General features: G+C 44.4%; 1 protein-coding gene across 4 annotated transcripts in view; it reads left to right on the top strand.

Annotated features, from left to right (window-relative positions):
* sdr42e2 (short chain dehydrogenase/reductase family 42E, member 2) overlaps nt 1-21,386 on the top strand; it is a 31,706-nt gene that overhangs the window by 6,325 nt on the left and 3,995 nt on the right. For 2 of the 4 annotated variants that reach the window (XM_065010406.1, XM_065010405.1), the window contains exons 4-11: nt 6,176-6,233; nt 6,905-7,023; nt 9,611-9,686; nt 10,980-11,062; nt 11,946-12,083; nt 12,244-12,309; nt 12,404-12,467; nt 14,746-14,819. In XM_065010406.1, the coding sequence (XP_064866478.1) occupies nt 6,176-6,233; nt 6,905-7,023; nt 9,611-9,686; nt 10,980-11,062; nt 11,946-12,083; nt 12,244-12,309; nt 12,404-12,467; nt 14,746-14,819 (678 nt within the window). Of the gene's footprint in view, nt 1-6,175; nt 6,234-6,904; nt 7,024-9,610; nt 9,687-10,979; nt 11,063-11,945; nt 12,084-12,243; nt 12,310-12,403; nt 12,468-14,745; nt 14,820-15,015; nt 17,457-21,386 lie in introns of those variants that run through there. The other 2 variants (XM_065010407.1, XM_065010408.1) reach the window with 2 other exon arrangements.

The following is a 21,386-nucleotide window of genomic DNA, read 5'->3' as shown; positions in this document are numbered from 1 at the left end:
GAGTAGGATAAATCATAACATACTGAATGGATGCCTGTCTATGGGTTCCAGAGTAGGATAAATCATAACATACTGAATGGATGCCTGTCTATGGGTTCCAGAATGGTAGGATAAATAAATCATAACATACTGAATGGATGCCTGTCTATGGGTTCCAGAGTAGGATAAATCATAACATACTGAATGGATGCCTGTCTATGGGTTCCAGAGTAGGATAAATCATAACTGAATACTGAATGGATGCCTGTCTATGGGTTCCAGAGTAGGATAAATCATAACATACTGAATGGATGCCTGTCTATGGGTTCCAGAGTAGGATAAATCATAACATACTGAATGGATGCCTGTCTATGGGTTCCAGAGTAGGATAAATCATAACATACTGAATGGATGCCTGTCTATGGGTTCCAGAGTAGGATAAATCATAACATACTGAATGGATGCCTGTCTATGGGTTCCAGAGTAGGATAAATCATAACATACTGAATGGATGCCTGTCTATGGGTTCCAGAGTAGGATAAATCATAACATAGGATAAATCATAACATACTGAATGGATGCCTGTCTATGGGTTCCAGAGTAGGATAAATCATAACATACTGAATGGATGCCTGTCTATGGGTTCCAGAGTAGGATAAATCATAACATACTGAATGGATGCCTGTCTATGGGTTCCAGAGTAGGATAAATCATAACATACTGAATGGATGCCTGTCTATGGGTTCCAGAGTAGGATAAATCATAACATACTGAATGGATGCCTGTCTATGGGTTCCAGAGTAGGATAAATCATAACATACTGAATGGATGCCTGTCTATGGGTTCCAGAGTAGGATAAATCATAACATACTGAATGGATGCCTGTCTTTGGGTTCCAGAGTAGGATAAATCATAACATACTGAATGGATTATGGGCCTAGGATAAACCAAAAAGACGGAGGCTTTGGATGCCTGTCTATGGGTTCCAGAGTAGGATAAATCATAACATACTGAATGGATGCCTGTCTATGGGTTCCAGAGTAGGATAAATCATAACATACTGAATGGATGCCTGTCTATGGGTTCCAGAGTAGGATAAATCATAACTGAATGGATGCCTGTCTATGGGTTCCAAGTGACTGAATGGATGCCTGTCTATGGGTTCCAGAGTAGGATAAATCATAACATACTGAATGGATGCCTGTCTATGGGTTCCAGATTCTTAGGATAAATCATAACATATGCCTCCTTCTGAATGGATGCCTATCCCTATGGGTTCCAGAGTAGGATAAATCATATACTGAATGGATGCCTGTCTATGGGTTCCAATAGGATAGTTCAGGTCCTGAATGGATGCCTATGGGTTCCAGAGTAGGATAAATCATAACATACTGAATGGATGCCTGTCTATGGGTTCCAGAGTAGGATAAATCATAACATACTGAATGGATGTCTATGGGTTCCAGAGTGTCTGGATGCCTGTCTGGTTCCAGAGTAGGATAAATCATAACATTCTGTCTATTTCCTGAATGAAATGGATGCCTGTCTATGGGTTCCAGAGTAGGATAAATCCATAACATACTGAATGGATGCCTGTCTATGGGTTCCAGAGTAGGATAAATCATAACATACTGAATGGATGCCTGTCTATGGGTTCCAGAGTAGGATAAATCATAACATACTGAATGGATGCCTGTCTATGGGTTCCAGAGTAGGATAAATCATAACATACTGAATGGATGCCTGTCTATGGGTTCCAGAGTAGGATAAATCATAACATACTGAATGGATGCCTGTCTATGGGTTCCAGAGTAGGGTTCATAACATTGAATGGATGCCTGTCTATCTGGGTTCCAGAGTAATAAATAACATACTGAATGGATGCCTGTCTATGGGTTCCAGAGCTAGGATAAATCATAACATACTGAATGGATGCCTGTCTATGGGTTCCAGAGTAGGATAAATCATATCATATTGAATGGATGCCTGTCTATGGGTTCCAGAGTAGGATAAATCATAACATACTGAATGGATGCCTGTCCCCTTCTGGGTTCCAGAGTGGATAAATCATAACATACTGAATGGATGCCTGTCTATGGGTTCCAGAGTAGGATAAATCATAACATCCTCTGAATGGATGCCTGTCTATGGGTTCCAGAGTAGGATCCAAATCATAACATACTGAATGGATGCCTGTCTATGGGTTCCAGAGTAGGATAAATCATAACATTTTGAATGGATGCCTGTCTATGGGTTCCAGAGTAGGATAAATCATAACATACTGAATGGATGCTCTGTCTATGGGTCTCCAGATGATAAATCATAACATACTGAATGGATGCCTGTCTATGGGTTCCAGAGTAGGATAAATCATCACCATCTCCTGAATGGATGCCTGTCTATGGGTTCCAGAGTAGGATAAATCATAACATACCTGAATGGATGCCTGTCTATGGGTTCCAGAGTAGGATAAATCATAACATACTGAATGGATGCCTGTCTATGGGTTCCAGAATGTAGGATAAATCATAGGTTTCATACTGAATGGATGCCTGTCTATGGGTTCCAGAGTAGGATAAATCATAACATACTGAATGGATCCCTGTCTATGGGTTCCAGAGTAGGATAAATCATAACATCCTCTCCATGCCTGTCTATGGGTTCCAGAGTAGGATAAATCACATACTGAATGGATGCCTGTCTATGGGTTCCAGAGTAGGATAAATCCTAACATACTGAATGGATGCCTGTCTATGGGTTCCATGATCTAGGATAAATCATAACATACTGAATGGATGCCTGTCTATGGGTTCCAGAGTAGGATAAATCATAACATACTGAATGGATGCCTGTCTATGGGTTCCAGGTAGGATAAATCATAACATAGTGTGAATGGATGCCTGTCTATGGGTTCCAGAGTAGGATAAATCATAACATACTGAATGGATGCCTGTCTACTGGGTTCCAGAGTAGGATAAATCATAACATACTGAATGGATGCCTGTCTATGGGTTCCAGAGTAGGATAAATCATAACATACTGAATGGATGTTCCAGAGTTGATAAATCATAACATCCGAATGGATGCCTGGGTTCCAGAGTAGGATAAATCATGTCATACTGAATGGATGCCTGTCTGGCTGGGTTCCAGAGTAGGATAAATCATAACATACTGAATGGATGCCTGTCTATGGGTTCCAGAGTAGGATAAATCATAACATACTGAATGGATGCCTGTCCATGGGTTCCCAGTAGGATAAATCATAACATACTGAATGGACGGGCCTGTCTCCATGCTCTGTCAGGTTCCAGAGTAGGATAAATCATAACATACTGAATGGATGCCTGTCTACCATGGGTTCCAGAGTAGGATAAATCATAACATACTGCCCCCAATGGATGAACAAACTGTCTATGGGTTCCAGAGTAGGATAAATCATAACATACTGAATGGATGCCTGTCTATGGGTTCCAGAGTAGGATAAATCATAACATACTGAATGGATGCCTGTCTATGGGTTCCAGAGTAGGATAAATCATAACATACTGAATGGATGCCTGTCTATGGGTTCCAGAGTAGGATAAATCATAACATACTGAATGGATGCCTGTCTATGGGTTCCAGAGTAGGATAAATCATAACATACTGAATGGATGCCTGTCTATGGGTTCCAGAGTAGGATAAATCATAACATACTGAATGGATGCCTGCCTATGGGTTCCAGAGTAGGATAAATCATAACATACTGAATGGATGCCTGTCTATGGGTTCCAGAGTAGGATAAATCATAACATACTGAATGGAATGGGTTCCAGAGTAGGATAAATCATAACATACTGAATGGATGCCTGTCTATGGGTTCCAGAGTAGGATAAATCATAACATACTGAATGGATGCCTGTCTATGGGTTCCAGAGTAGGATAAATCATAACATACTGAATGGATGCCTGTCTATGGGTTCCAGAGTAGGATAAATCATAACATATTGAATGGATGCCTGTCTATGGGTTCCAGAGTAGGATAAATCATAACATATTGAATGGATGCCTGTCTATGGGTTCCAGAGTAGGATAAATCATAACATATTGAATGGATGCCTGTCTATGGGTTCCAGAGTAGGATAAATCATAACATATTGAATGGAGGCTTTGTTAGTGAAACTCAACTGTTCACATTGTTGTATCACCTGTGTCTCTAGTCCCTCTCTGCCTGGTACTGAGTCTCTCTCTCTCACTCTGAAATATTTACAGTCAGCGAGCAGATGATTATGTAACTTAGAAAGCTTGTCTGTGTGTTTGGCTGGTGGGTAAGGACAGGCTGAAGGCAGTGGTCATATAGCAGGAGATTTACTAACTTTTTGAAGGGACTTTATAAAGGGTCCAGATTGTATAGCCCAGCTGATTTGTAGGGATCCAGAGATGGTATAGCCCAGCTGATTTGTAGGGATCCAGATTGTATAGCCCAGCTGATTTGTAGGGATCCAGATTGTATAGCCCAGCTGATTTGTAGGGATCCAGATTGTATAGCCCAGCTGATTTGTAGGGATCCAGATTGTACAGCCCAGCTGATTTGTAGGGATCCAGATTGTATAGCCCAGCTGATTTGTAGGGATCCAGATTGTATAGCCCAGCTGATTTGTAGGGATCCAGATTGTATAGCCCAGCTGATTTGTAGGGATCCAGATTGTATAGCCCAGCTGATTTGTAGGGATCCAGATTGTATAGCCCAGCTGATTTGTAGGGATCCAGATTGTATAGCCCAGCTGATTTGTAGGGATCCAGATTGTATAGCCCAGCTGATTTGTAGGGATCCAGATTGTATAGCCCAGTGATTTGTAGGGATCCAGATTGTATAGCCCCAGCTGATTTGTAGGGATCCAGATTGTATAGCCCAGCTGATTTGTAGGGATCCAGATTGTATAGCCCAGCTGATTTGTAGGGATCCAGATTGTATAGCCCAGCTGATTTGTAGGGATCCAGATTGTATAGCCCAGCTGATTTGTAGGGATCCAGATTGTATAGCCCAGCTGATTTGTAGGGATCCAGATTGTATAGCCCAGCTGATTTGTAGGGATCCAGATTGTATAGCCCAGCTGATTTGTAGGGATCCAGATTGTATAGCCCAGCTGATTTGTAGGGATCCAGATTGTATAGCCCAGCTGATTTGTAGGGATCCAGATTGTATAGCCCAGCTGATTTGTAGGGATCCAGATTGTATAGCCCAGCTGATTTGTAGGGATCCAGATTGTATAGCCCAGCTGATTTGTAGGGATCCAGATTGTATAGCCCAGCTGATTTGTAGGGATCCAGATTGTATAGCCCAGCTGATTTGTAGGGATCCAGATTGTATAGCCCAGCTGATTTGTAGGGATCCAGATTGTATAGCCCAGCTGATTTGTAGGGATCCAGATTGTATAGCCCAGCTGATTTGTAGGGATCCAGTTTGTATAGCCCAGCTGATTTGTAGGGATCCAGATTGTATAGCCCAGCTGATTTGTAGGGATCCAGTTTGTATAGCCCAGCTGATTTGTAGGGATCCAGATTTTGCAGCTCTTTCAGAACATCAGCTGTCTAGATTTGGGTGAAGGAGAGGGGGGTTAGTTTGGGGAATTTGTGCTACAGGATGCAAATTTCTGTTTGAAACTAACTGACTGTGTATATTGGTTCCTGACTTCCCTAAAAAGTTGCATATTGCGTGGGCTATTCAATGCTTATGCAGAACGCCACAGGATGTTTTTGTGCTGGTCAAGGGCAGTCAAGTCTGGGGTGAACCAAGGGCTATATCTGTTCTTAGTTCTACATTTTTTGAATGGGGCATGCTTATTTAAGATGGTGAGGAAAGCACTTTTAAAGAATAACCAGGCATCCTCTACTGACGGAATGAGGTCAATATCCTTCCAGGATTCCCGGGCCAGGTCGATTAGAAAGGCCTGCTTGCTGAAGTGTTTTAGGGAGCGTTTGACAGTGATGAGGGGTGGTCGTTTGACTGCAGACCCATTACGGACGCAGGCAATGAGGCAGTGATTGCTCCGATCCTTGTTGAAGACAGCAAAGGTGTATTTAGAGAGCAAGTTGGTCAGGATGATATCTAAGAGGGTGCTCATGGTTCCGGATTTAGGGTTACACATTAGTTACACATTACACATTAGTTCCCACACAAACCGTGTTAAAAGTTATTCTGTTCTGTGTCTCACAGCTGAGGAAAGAGCAGGTGGAGTCAGTCAACGTCGGAGGGACGAACAACGTCATTAATGGTAACAAGCTCCACTCCCTCCTCCCCGCCTTCCCTACCTCTTCCCCTCCTTTATTCCCTACCTCCTCTCCTCCTTCCTCCCCTCACTCCTCCCCTCCTTCCTCCCCTCCCTCCTCCTCTCCCTCTTCCCCTCCCTCCCTCCTCACCTCACTCTTCAACTATTGTCACACTCATCAGCTTCCCCTCTCCCACAGACAGGTAGACCATTTCTTAGATTAACAACACATTCTTTACATTACATACAGTATTATCTTTGCACAACATACTGTATGTAAATACCTTTTTATAGGCGCAAGACGTCCTAGGAGGTGGAACATTTTAGGCCCTCCTTCGCAATAATGTGTAAACGTTTGGCCCCTATGATGAAATAGTGAAAGAGACCTGTTGAAGGGCTTCTAATGGGGTGCAGTGTAACAGTACAGCCATATATGAGCAGCCATAAAATGCCTGCTAAATGTAGTTGGAGGTGGTGTAGAACAGTCTCCTTGTCCAAGACCTACTGACTTGTGTTAACTCCCAGAGCTAATGACTAGGCTTGAGCTCAGTGGGCTAATAGGCTTTTGAGTCATGACCCAGGTTTAAATGAAATAAACTCCTAAATAAAAATGTGTTGTCAGTTAAATGACTTGGCCCAATGATAACCCTGTCTGTGTGTGTGTGTGCTTGTTTCAGTGTGTGTGGAGAAGGGCATCACCAGGCTGGTCTACACCAGTACGATCAACGTGACGTTTGCTGGCAAACCCATAGAGGAGGGCGACGAGGACTCATTGCCCTGTGTCCCCCTGGACATGGTGAGTAAGAACAGGATGTCCCAATGAGGAGCAGCTTTACTGTAGCCTGGGTAAACCAGACTGAATGATAGTGAGTGCAGCTTACTGTCTGCTTTACCCAGGCTAGCTTTACTGTGTCTATATAGAATATGTGTTTGCTCTGGGTTGATGGAAATACAACTTTTTAAAATATTTTTTCATAGTTTACTTTTCATGTGGTACATACATTTGGTTAAAGGACTGGGCACCTTTGCTATGTGATGTTTTATCTTGAGATTGAAGCTGACATGGTGTACATGATATACATAACCAGGCTGATAAAGGAAGTTCATGAATGTAATCTTCTCCCAGAGCTACTCCTTCCAGCTTACATGGCTGTGCATGACTGTATAAGTCCCGCATGAGTAGAGTTACACAGTTTAGGATAGCTTGGAGGCTCAAAGCCTGTCAACCTGACACTGGTGGGGTGTGTGTAAGAGAGAGTGAGTGTGTGTGGTGTGTACAGTATGGGTGTCACACCTCTGACATGCATCTATCTTGCAACCCCTTCTGAAGGACATACAGGTAACTGCCCAAATAAAGGAAACAACAACATAAATGTATTCATTAATAGAGTGTTGAGCCACTCCGAGCCGCCAGAACAGCTTCAAGGCTCCTTGGAATAGATTCTACAAGTGTCTGGAACTAAATTGGAGCGATGGAACACCATTCTTCCACGAGAAATTCTATATTTTGGTGTTTTGTTGATGGTGGTGGAAAACACTTGCCTGATGACTCAAACTGTATTCTTCCCCTGCTCTCATTCACTACATACTTCAGTCTGAGACTGCCATCAAAACAGCTCTGAATTTTTATACATGACCCTAAGCATGATGTTTATTTTTTATTTTTTTATTTCACCTTTATTTAACCAGGTAGGCTAGTTGAGAACAAGTTCTCATTTGCAACTGTGACCTGGCCAAGATAAAGCATAGCAGTGTGAACAGACAACACAGAGTTACACATGGAGTGAACAATTAACAAGTCATTAACACAGTAGAAAAAAAAGGGGGAGTCTATATACAATGTGTGCAAAAGGCATGAGGAGGTAGGCGAATAATTACAATATTGCAGATTAACACTGTGGTGATAAATGATCAGATGGTCATGTACAGGTAGAGATATTGGTGTGCAAAAGAGCAGAAAAGTAAATAAATAAAACAGTATGGGGATGAAGTAGGTGAAAATGGGTGGGCTATTTACCAATAGACTATGTACAGCTGCAGCGATCGGTTAGCTGCTCAGATAGCTGATGTTTGAAGTTGGTGAGGGAGATAAAAGTCTCCAACTTCAGCTATTTTTGCAATTCGTTCCAGTCACAGGCAGCAGAGTACTGGAACGAAAGGCGGCCGAATGAGGTGTTGGCTTTAGGGATGATCAATGAGATACACCTGCTGGAGCGCGTGCTACGGATGGGTGTTGCCATCGTGACCAGTGAACTGAGATAAGGCGCAGCTTTACCTAGCATGGACTTGTAGATGACCTGGAGCCAGTGGGTCTGGCGACGAATATGTAGCGAGGGCCAGCCGACTAGAGCATACAAGTCGCAGTGGTGGGTGGTATAAGGTGCTTTAGTGACAAAACGGATGGCACTGTGATAGACTGCATCCAGTTTGCTGAGTAGAGTGTTGGAAGCCATTTTGTAGATGACATCGCCGAAGTCGAGGATCGGTAGGATAGTCAGTTTTACTAGGGTAAGTTTGGCGGCGTGAGTGAAGGAGGCTTTGTTGCGGAATAGAAAGCCGACTCTTGATTTGATTTTCGATTGGAGATGTTTGATATGAGTCTGGAAGGAGAGTTTGCAGTCTAGCCAGACACCTAGGTACTTATAGATGTCCACATATTCAAGGTCGGAACCATCCAGGGTGGTGATGCTAGTCGGGCATGCGGGTGCAGGCAGCGATCGGTTGAAAAGCATGCATTTGGTTTTACTAGCGTTTAAGAGCAGTTGGAGGCCACGGAAGGAGTGTTGTATGGCATTGAAGCTCGTTTGGAAGTTAGATAGCACAGTGTCCAATGAAGGGCCGAAAGTATATAGAATGGTGTCGTCTGCGTAGAGGTGGATCAGGGAATCGCCCGCAGCAAGAGCAACATCATTGATATATACAGAGAAAAGAGTCGGCCCGAGAATTGAACCCTGTGGCACCCCCATAGAGACTGCCAGAGGACCGGACAGCATGCCCTCCGATTTGACACACTGAACTCTGTCTGCAAAGTAATTGGTGAACCAGGCAAGGCAGTCATCCGAAAAACCGAGGCTACTGAGTCTGCCGATAAGAATATGGTGATTGACAGAGTCGCATGCCTTGGCAAGGTCGATGAAGACGGCTGCACAGTACTGTGACGTTAATAGCTTAATTAACTCAGGAACCACACCTGTGTGGAAGCTCCTGCTTTAAATATACTTTGTATCCCTCATTTACTCAAGTGTTTCCTTTATTCTGGCAGATACCTGTACTTTCCTCAGCAGCAGCAGTAACAATGAATAGGTCCTCTGATGGCTATGTCTTAGGAAATAATAAAACACATGGATTGATATGAATAGATATGATGTGTTCTGCTGTCCCAGCACATAGACCACTACTCCAGGACCAAATCTATCTCTGACCAGATGGTCCTAACAGCCAATGGACGCTCACTCAAAGGTAAGAGACCCTAGAAATAGAATGAAGATATACAGTATTCAATCTATTATTTTAATTCTGTGTCCATGGCAGAGACACTGTGACTTTGTCTGGCATGGTCTTGAGGTGATAGAATGGGGGCTACTTACAGCATCAAGACAGTGATGATATCCTCAAATGGAAATGGTCTGTTCAGGTCCTTGACATTGTCTTATGATTCTCAGTGTGTATGAATGGATGCTGTACGTTTCCACAGCCAAACTCTGTGTGTGTGTGTGTGTGTGTGTGTGTGTGTGTGTGTGTGTGTGTGTGTGTGTGTGTGTGTGTGTGTGTGTGTGTGTGTGTGTGTGTATTTGTGAGTGAGTGAGGTTGGCTTTCCATGTGTATGCAACCTAATCCAACTGGACCTGCTGACACCAGTTCAATTTAGAGCTGGAAAGCTCAATGCCACTTGAGACTGGAGAGCAGTGTTCACCCGACACCGTTTTGCCTCAAGCAACACACACACATGGATGTACTTACACACACAGAGACACACAGTTAGTAGCAGTAGGAGCAGACATGCAGTACAGACTCTCGTCACAGACAGATGTCAGGTACATGCTTACTGTAAAACTGACAGTCAGAATCACAGGAGATATTGATACACACACAATGTTGCCATTAACATAAACCCATGTACAGTTCATCTGTCTCAAAGGTGTGTAGGAATTCTCTTACTGCATTAGTGTGATTCCAGTGAGTACTTGGTTAAATAGGTGTGATGCCTTCAGCCCCTCCTTGGGGGAAACCTAACCCCCTATCAATGACCACTTCTTTATAGATTAAATGAAGCTAGGAGCATGGCGCTATGTCATTATATATTAAACTAAGCAAGGAGCATGGCGCTATGTCATTATAGATTAAATGAAGCTAGGAGCATGGCACTATGTCATTATATATTAAACTAAGCTAGGAGCATGGCGCTATGTCATTATATATTAAACTAAGCAAGGAGCATGGCGCTATGTCATTACTGGACCATTCATGCATCTATTAAGACGGGATGTAGAGGAAATATATTAACACTGGAAGATGGGTTCAGGTTGAAGCAAAGGTTAGCATATTATATATGTTGATGAACTATTACTACTACTTACATACAGTATTACAGTAACCTACATACATTTGCATAGTACACTATCTTGCAGTTAAGTGGAATTTACATTTCTAGACTCAGTTATAAGTAATTACACGGTGGAGTAACTCATTTGTAACAAACTTTCAGTGTTGCAAGATTCAGTTCATTATTCAATGCCATTATCTTCTTTAAAGGTGGGGGTCTCTTGCGGACCTGTGTTCTGAGACCCTCAGGCATCTACGGGCCAGAAGAGAGACGACACCTACACAGGGTTATGGTGAGTGTCCGTACACCTACCACATAGAATCACAATGAAAAGAACTGAGACATCTCTACATTCCACCTGATTTGTCACTTTCCATCCAAGACGGCGGCACCATAGGGATAAATGTCTGTGTACTGTTTAATTGTGTGGGTGGCACGATAAAATGACAGCCCAGTCTCATTGCCCTTCTATCAGGTATAGAGGTTCTCTTAGGGTTTAGATCGGCTGGCAGAATGTGTACCTGGTGAGGATATATTATTAATGGACCCTCTTAAAAGTATCCTGTTTCACGCCTCTCTCTCTCCCCCCTGGGGAGAATGAAGGGAAGGAATACTCTATGCTGGGCTGGGTTGAAAAGGGCTCGGATGCTGCAGTTCCCGGTTCACTATAGGGAAAGCTGCTTAGAGGCCTTTTAATCTTTCTTCCCCTAATACAGTTTACCTCTCCCCTCACTCAATGTCAGACCATTGTACACACACAAACCCATGCATGCCTTGACACACGTACACAACCCCAAACACACTCACATGAGAACAGACATACTCTCAGCACAACAATACAGTCTAACCTAGACTGTATCTGTATCTGTATCTCTCTTGCTCTCTCTTGCTCTCTCTTGCTCTCTCTCTCTCTTGCTCTCTCTTGCTCTCGCTCTCTCTTGCTCTCTCGCTCTCGCTCTCTCTCTCTCACTCTTGCTCTCTCTCTCGCTCTTGCTCTCTCTCTCGCTCTTGCTCTCTCTTGCTCTTGCTCTCTCTCTCTCTCGCTCTTGCTCTCTCTCTCTCTTGCTCTTGCTCTTGCTCTCTCACTCTTGATCTCTCGCTCTCTCTCTCTCTCCCCCTCTCTCTCTCTCTCTCTCTCTCTCTCTTTCTTCACTTCTTCTTCTCTCTCTCCCCAGGTGAATGTGGAGCGCCGGTTGTTCAGTTTTAGCTTTGGAAACCGCCAGGCCAAGATGAACTGGGTCCATGTGGACAATCTGGTGTTGGCCCACATCCTGGCTGCTGAGAGCCTCACACCCAAGAGGAACTGTGTGGCTGTGAGTTTACTACTACTCACCATCTCCATGGATACCAATGATCGTTTCAGCACTTGTTTGTTCTACCTTCAAGTGGCATTTGTACACATTGTACATATTTAGGCCTGTGTGTGTTTGGGGTGGGGGTGTATAGATAGTAATATCAACCTTTCTCCCTCAGAGTGGACAGGCCTACTTCATCAACGACGGGGAATCTGTCAACCTGTTTGAATGGTTAACACCACTGGTGAGTAACTCTATATATTCTTTGGGTGATTAACACATATAGTTTATCTTGTCTTGGTCTTTGATATCCCCTCTGTCTTTCCCCTCCTCTCTAGTTTGAGAAGCTGGGGTACAGCCGACCGTTGATACACTTGCCTGTCTCACTGGTCTATTCAGCAGGTAGGAGACACAAACGGGCACGCATTCACACACACACATACACGCACACACACAAATACCCACGCTGCTGTAACAGGACGCTGATCATGCCCAACACCAGCCACAATCTGTCAGGATACACACCAGTTTTCACCTGCTGTACTGATGCCAACCTGCAGGATACACACCAGTAACAGGACGCTGATCATGCCCAACACCAGCCACAATGTGTCAGGATACACACCAGTTTCATACTTGCCAACCTGCTGTAACAGGACGCTGATCATGCCCAACACCAGCCACAATGTGTCAGGATACACACCAGTTTCATACTTGCCAACCTGCTGTAACAGGACGCTGATCATGCCCAACACCAGCCACAATGTGTCAGGATACACACCAGTTTCATACTTGCCAACCTGCTGTAACAGGACGCTGATCATGCCCAACACCAGCCACAATGTGTCAGGATACACACCAGTTTCATACTTGCCAACCTGCTGTAACAGGACGCTGATCATGCCCAACACCAGCCACAATCTGTCAGGATACACACCAGTTTCATACTTGCCAACCTGCTGTAATAGTACGCTGATCATGCCCAACACCAGCCACAATGTGTCAGGATACACACCAGTTTCATACTTGCCAACCTGCTGTAACAGGACGCTGATCATGCCCAACACCAGCCACCTGTCAGGATACACACCAGTTTCAACTTGCCAACCTGCTGTAACAGGACGCTGATCATGCCCAACACCAGCCACAATGCTGTCAGGATACACACCAGCCACAAGTTTCATACTTGCCAACCTGCTGTAACAGGACGCTGATCATGCCCAACACCAGCCACAATCTGTCAGGATACACACCAGTTTCATACTTGCCAACCTGCTGTAACAGGACGCTGATCATGCCCAACACCAGCCACAATGTGTCAGGATACACACCAGTTTCATACTTGCCAACCTGCTGTAACAGGACGCTGATCATGCCCAACACCAGCCACAATGCTGTCAGGATACACACCAGTTTCATACTTGCCAACCTGCTGTAACAGGACGCTGATCATGCCCAACACCAGCCACAATCTGTCAGGATACACACCAGTTTCATACTTGCCAACCTGCTGTAACAGGACGCTGATCATGCCCAACACCAGCCACAATGTGTCAGGATACACACCAGTTTGACTTGCCAACCTGCTGTAACAGGACGCTGATCATGCCCAACACCAGCCACAATCTGTCAGGATACACACCAGTTTCATACTTGCCAACCTGCTGTAACAGGACGCTGATCATGCCCAACACCAGCCACAATGTGTCAGGATACACACCAGTTTCATACTTGCCAACCTGCTGTAACAACGCTGATCATGCCCAACACCAGCCACAATCTGTCAGGATACACACCAATACTTGCCAACCTGCTGTAACACGCTGATCATGCCCAACACCAGCCACAATGTGTCAGGATACACACCAGTTTCATACTTGCCAACCTGCTGTAACAGGACGCTGATCATGCCCAACACCAGCCACAATCTGTCAGGATACACACCAGTTTCATACTTGCCAACCTGCTGTAACAGGACGCTGATCATGCCCAACACCAGCCACAATGTGTCAGGATACACACCAGTTTCATACTTGCCAACCTGCTGTAACAGGACGCTGATCATGCCCAACACCAGCCACAATGTGTCAGGATACACACCAGTTTCATACTTGCCAACCTGCTGTAACACGCTGATCATGCCCAACACCAGCCACAATGTGTCAGGATACACACCAGTTTCATACTTGCCAACCTGCTGTAACAGCCCAACACCAGCCACAACGCTGATCATGCCCAACACCAGCCACAATGTGTCAGGATACACACCAGTTTCATACTTGCCAACCTGCTGTAACAGGACGCTGATCATGCCCAACACCAGCCACAATGTGTCAGGATACACACCAGTTTCATACTTGCCAACCTGCTGTAACAGGACGCTGATCATGCCCAACACCAGCCACAATCTGTCAGGATACACACCAGTTTCATACTTGCCAACCTGCTGTAACAGGACGCTGATCATGCCCAACACCAGCCACAATCTGTCAGGATACACACCAGTTTCATACTTGCCAACCTGTTGTAACAGGACGCTGATCATGCCCAACACCAGCCACAATGTGTCAGGATACACACCAGTTTCATACTTGCCAACCTGTTGTAACAGTACGCTGCTCGTAGCTCAGACCTGCCACACTGCTGTCTTCCCTCCTCATCTGAGGTGTGTATTTCACAGCCATTCTGATGGAATGTTTACACCTGGCTCTGAGGCCAATAGTGGAGATCCCTCTGCTCTTCACCAGAAATGAGGTAAGCGTACAGCTATGTATCTACAGTACCTATCTACTACTTACATACCTATCTATATGTACCTGCCTGCCTGGCTGCCTACCTGCCTACCTACCTACCTTCATAGCTCTTTCTACACCTAACCCCTCTTCTCACTTCCCATTTTTACTCTGCCTTTTTACCCATTCTTCTTCTTTCCTCCTTTCTCCCTTCTCAGTTTTACATTGCAGCCAAGCACTGATGTGAGGACCAACCTTCCTCACCACACTTGCAAGAAAACGTTGTTGACAAATATACCATGTTTTCCAGTGTTACATATTCAGTGTATTAATTAAGTGTAACAGTCTCTTTCCTGTCACATACTCGATACAAAGAGCAAACTCACAGAAGGGAGAACATTTTGAATTTACTTAGACCTTTCACTCTGTGTGAGTTCTAAAGTTCTGAAGTTATTGCATTCTGGGTCATGATGACATGTCTCAGTCAGTGTAGAACCCCACTGGGCCACGGTGGCAGGGTCGTTCCACAAAATGAGTACCTTTGATATTTTAAGTAGAAATTGTGCACAAATTTGAAAGCCATGAAGTGCCCTTCAATATACACCACGTGGAATATTCAATAAATCAGATTTATTTTTTTGAATAAAGACTTACTAAAGTGTTACAATTCTGCATTTGGACATGTCCCTCTTTGCATCCTCTGTGACTTCTAGGAATATTTTAACACAATTAGTCCCAACATTTATCCAAGTTTTCACCATCATTGTAAAGCCGTAGTTATTTTGTTGGTTTGACAAAGTCATTTCTGAAGATGATTATTTATTCATGTGATTATTGATCCATTTTAAGGTTTAAAAAAAATCCCGGCCCCAATTTTAAGGCCAACCCTGTTACGTGAACTGAACTCTCATTTTAATATGATGAAACAATTCATTGAAACAAAAACTTTTTTTAAAGAAACGTTGAACATCTAATAGTCAAATCATAGTGTAAAATCAGGTAAGCTGGTTCTACCCTTTTTATGACGACACAGGATATGACCCAGATGCAGACACAGGGGGGGAGGGGGGTAGTACAGATAATTTATTCGGAGCACGGGGCAGGCAAATGGCAGGTCGAGGGCAGGCTGAGGTTCGTGATCAAGTCAGAGTCCGGCGGGTACATCACGGTAGGCAGACTCGGAGTCAGGGCAGGCAGAATGGTCAGAACCGGGAAGATCTAGAAAATATAACTAGAGAAACAGGAAGGCTGGTAAGACCTGACAAGACAAGATGAACTGGCAACAGACAAACAGAGAACACAGGTATAAATACACAGGGGATAATGGGAAGATGGGCAACATCTACACAACAGGTGTAGGCCTGATCACTGACAACGATGAGACGGCCTATAGGGAGGAGATCAGAGACCTGACAGTGTGGTGCAAGGACAACAACCTCTCCCTCAATGTGATCAAGACAAAGAAGATAATTGTGGATACAGGAAAAGTAGTACCGAGTACGCCCCCATTCTCATCGACGGGGCTGCAGTGGAGCAGGTTGAGAGCTTCAATATCCTTGGTGTCCACATCACCAACAAACTAACATGGTCCAAACACATCAAGACAGTCGTGATGAGGGCACGTCAAAACCAGTCTCAGGAGACTGAAGAAATTTGTCATGGGTCCTCAGATCCTCGAAAGGTTTTACAGCTGCACCATTGAGAGCATCCTGTTGGGTTGCATCACTGTCTGGTATGGCAACAGCTCGGCCTCTGACCGCAAGGCACTACAGAGGGTAGTGCATACGGCCCAGTACATTACCAGGCCCAAGCTTCCTGCCATCCAGGACCTCTATACCAGTAGGTGTCAGAGAAAGGCCCTAAAAATTGTTAAAGACTCCAGCCACCCTAGTCATAGACTGTTCTCTCTGCTACCGCACGGCAAGCGGTACAGGAGCGCCAAGTCTAGGTCCAAGAGGCTTCTAAAGAGCTTCTACCCCCAAGCCATAAGACTCCTGAACAGCTAATCAAATGGCTACCCAGACTCTTTGCATTGTCCCCCCCCCCTCTTATACGCTGCTGCTACTCTTTGTTATTATCTATGCATAGTCACTTTAATAACTCTACCTACATGTACATATTACCTCAATTACCTCAACACCGGTGCCCCCGCACGTTGACTCTGTACCAGTACCCCCTGTATATAGCCCCACTATTGTTATTTACTGCTGCTATTTTTTTATATTTTTTTGGTATTTTCTTAAAACTGCATTGTTGGTTAAGGGCTACACCTGTTGTAAGTAAGCATTTGACTGTAAGGTCTACACCTGTTGTATTCGGGGCATGTGACAAATTAAATTTGATTTGATCTGGAGGTGGGTGGAGACAAGCACAAAGACAGGTGAAACAGATCCAGGTGTGATACTTTTTGGCCATTTTCTGGTGTTTTGTGGTGGAATACTGAGCAGGTTGAGCATTAATAATACGGCAACCTTGTTACCCATAGATAGACAGGCTAGAAATGTTTTAACAATAAATAAAAAATGGTGAAACTTGCATTCAATTCCCCTCCCTGTTCCACACAACAAGCTTCCATTTCCCTTGTCACAAGTCGTCAACCCTGTTTCAGTCAACCCTGTTACTTTATTTAGTGCTTAACAGGCACTTACTATAGTCTGTCTGTCTGTCTGTCTGTCTGTCTGTCTGTCTGTCTGTCTGTCTGTCTGTCTGTCTGTCTGTCTGTCTGTCTGTCTGTCTGTCTGTCTGTCTGTCTGTTCATGCGTGCGTGTTTGGGTTAAGGGGATCTTGGGTTACTAGATGCTTCATTAGATTCTTGTTTATCTCACTGAGGCTTCATTAGGGAAGTATTTTCCAGGCTCACCGACCCCCTTCCTTCCTGATCCAATCTCTTATACATACGGTTTATTATGGATCAGGGTCAATCAAAAATGAGAGATTTCATGAATTCGTTTTAAGATGGAGAAACGATGCTTCTTTCTACTGTTTGCCAGGAGAGGTACTGATGAGCCCATTTAGAAGCAGTCAGGAGAGGAACTGATGAGACCATTGAGACGCAGTCAGGAGAGGAACTGACGAGACCATTGAGATGCAGTCAGGAGAGGAACTGAAAGGACCATTGAGATGCAGTCAGGAGATGAACTGATGAGACCAATTAGATACAGTCAGGAGAGGAACTGACGAGACCATTGAGATGTAGTCAGCAGAGCAACTGATGAGAACATTGCGATGCAGTCAGGAGAGGAACTGACAAGAACATGGGGATGCAGTCAGGATAGGAACTTACGAGATCACTGAGATGCAGTCAGGAGAGGAACTGATGAGACCATTGAGATGCAGTTGAAAAAAGTTGATATGTTACTGCAAACAGCAATAACTGCCCAGAATGTATAGGCCCCCTCCTTCTTACCTTGTTCTGTGTAGTTCAGTTGGTAGAGCATGGTGGTTGCAATGTCAGGGTTGTGTGTTTGATGCCCACGGGAGACCAGTATGAAAATGTATCCACTCACTACTGTAAGTTGCTCTGGATAAGAGTGTCTGCTAAGTGACTAAAATGTAGATGTTCCCTCTCTTTCATGGATATGATTGGACTGGAAATGGCTTATGTCAAACTGACCTGGGGTCAAATACATGTGTATTTGGATATCTGGTATTTAAAATACTTTTTCTGAGTATTTTAGTATTTAAGGTCACAGTTATGAAAACTTAGGACACTAAAGAGGCCTTTCTACTGACTCTGAAAAACACCAAAAGAAAGATGCCCAGAGTCCCTGCTCATCTGTGGGAATGTGGCATAGGCATGCTGCAAGGAGGCATGAGGACTGCAGATGTGGCCTGGGCAATAAATTGCAATGTCCGTACAGCGCTACAGGGAGACAGGACGGACAGCTGATCATCCTCGCAGTGGAAGACCACGTGTAACAACACCTGCACACGATCGGTACATCCGAACATCACACCTGCGGGACAGGTACAGGATGGCAACAACTGCCCGAGTTACACCAGGAACGCACAATCCCTCCATCAGTGCTCACTGTCCAATAGGCTGAGAGAGGCTAGACTGAGGGCTTGTAGACCTGTTGCAAGGCAGGTCCTCACCAGACATCACCTGCAACAACTTCGCCTATGGGCACAAACCCACCATCGCTGGACCAGACAGGACTGGCAAAAAGTGTTCTTCACTGACGAGTCGCGGTTTTGTCTCACCAGGGGTGATGGTCGGATTCGCATTTATCGTCGAAGGAATGAGAGTTACACCGAGGCCTGTACTCTGGAGTGGATCTATTTGGAGGTGGAGGGTCAGTCATGGTCTGGGGCGATATGTCACAACACAGACTGAGCTTGTCGTCATTGCAGGCAATCTCACCGCTGTGCGTTACAGGGAAGACATCCTCCTCCCTCATATGGTACCCCTCCTGCAGGATTATCCTGACATGACCCTCCAGCATGACAATGCCACCAGCCATACTGCTCATTCTGTGCATGATTTCCTGCAAGACCGGAATGTCAGTGTTCTGCCATGGCCAGCAATGAGCCCGGATCTCAATCCCATTGAGCACGTCTGGGACCTGTTGGATCGGAGGGTGACGGCTAGGGCCGTTCCCCCCCAGAAATGTCCGGGAACTTGCAGGTGCCTTGGTGGAAGAGTGGGGTAACATCTCACAGCAAGAACTGACAAATCTGGTGCAGTCCATGAGGAGGGGATGCACTGCAGTACTTAATTCAGCTGGTGGCCACAACAGAAACTGACTATTACTTTAGATTTTGACCCCCCCTTTGTTCAGGGACACATTATTCCATTTCTGTTAGTCACATGTGTGTGGAACTTGTTCAGTTTATGTCTCAGTTGTTGAATCTTGTTATGTTCATACAAATATTTACATGTTAAGTTTGCTGAAAATAAACACAGTTGACAGTGAGAGGATGTTTCTTTTTTTGCTGAGTTTATTTTAAAGGATTTTCAAATACTTATTTCAAATACTATTTTTCAAATACCTGGGTTAAAAGCATGGGAGTGTATTTGAGTCAGTGTATTTAAATGTTTTGTATACTTTCCAAGTGTACACTGAGTGTACAAAACATTAGGAACACCTGCTCTTCCATGACATTGGCTGACCAGGGGAATGCTATGAAATCTTATTGATGTCACAATCAGTGCTGATGAAGGGGAGGAGACAGGTTAAAGAAGGATGTTTATACCTTAAGATAGGTGAGACATGTATTGTGTATGAATGCCGTTCAGAGGGTGACTGGGAAAGACAAAAGAAGATTTGGGGTATGGTAGTAGGTGCTAGCCGCACCGATTTAAGTGTGTCATGAACTGCAACACTGTTGGGTTTTTCACGCTCAACAGTTTCATGTGTGTACCAAGAATGGTCCATCACCCAAAGGACATCGAGCCAACTTGACACAACTGTGGGAAGCATTGGAGTCAACATAGGCCAGCATTCCTGTGGAACGCTTTCAACACCTTGTAGAGTCCATGCCCCGATGATATGTGGCTGTTATAAGGGCAATAATTGTTTTATACACTTGTGAACTTTCAAATGCATTAAAATATTGAATGACTTGTCTTTTCAAATGAAATATATCTGAATACTTACTTCAAATGTATGTGAAAGTAATTAAGATAGTTGAAATAGTATTTGAACCCAGGACTGATGTCACACATCTCCGACCTTTCAAGGTCCGTAAAAGGAGGTAGAAAAATATGGTTTTGTAATGGAAAGCAGCCATACTGATGGCAGTAGTATTGCATACATCCTGCCCTGGCACTGAGGAGGGCCCGGGAAGTTCTTTGTAGTAGGAGCTGCTATCTGTCGTACCCAAGAAGGTATTACTTCATGAATGTGTGATGAGACAGAAACCAAAGCCGTGCCCACAGGGCTGCTGGTCCAGGAGCTGCTTCAGTCAGACATTCTGGCAGCTGCCACCGGGAGATCGATAATTGTCCTGTGAATAAAATATTAGCCTGTTGTGTGTATTTCTCCTGGAAGGGTGGGATGGAGTAGGGAGAAGTTGCCCCATAATCACTGATCCAGGGTCAGACATTATTTTACTCCTCATAGGATTGTCTATGACTTACAGTAAGGTAATCCTAGATCTGTGGTTAGAGCCAACATCTACCCCAATTGACTGGGTCAGGAAGTTCAACACTGGGGACACAGGAACTGACCTCATTGCAGGCTCAACTCCAACTAGTTCCCTTGCTTTAGGGTTATCTCCTAACCTGAACCATTACTGGACAACATCACTACTCTGCTCAACGGTCCTGTTGCTGGGCTAACAAGAGACAGCAGTCAGTGGTCCGTCAGAGACAGACAGGTATACAGAGAGACATACATGCTAAGTCTCTAAAGGGTAAATTCATTTGAATTCAAACGCTGTTGTTTTAAACACAACTTTCCAGACATGTTTGCCCATGGACGAAGTGGTCAGAAAGTGACTTTTTAGACATGAATACCAAAACATTCAAAAGATCCACTACATGACCAAAAGTAACATTCCAAAGGTGTTCAATGGGGTTGAGGTCAGAGCTCTGTGCAGGCCAGTCAAGTTCTTCCACACCGATCTTGACAAACAATTTCTATAT

The sequence above is a fragment of the Oncorhynchus nerka genome, linkage group LG26, assembly GCF_034236695.1.
Source record: "Oncorhynchus nerka isolate Pitt River linkage group LG26, Oner_Uvic_2.0, whole genome shotgun sequence".
Lineage (NCBI taxonomy): Eukaryota > Metazoa > Chordata > Actinopteri > Salmoniformes > Salmonidae > Oncorhynchus > Oncorhynchus nerka.
This window is presented reverse-complemented; position numbering and strand designations above follow the sequence as displayed.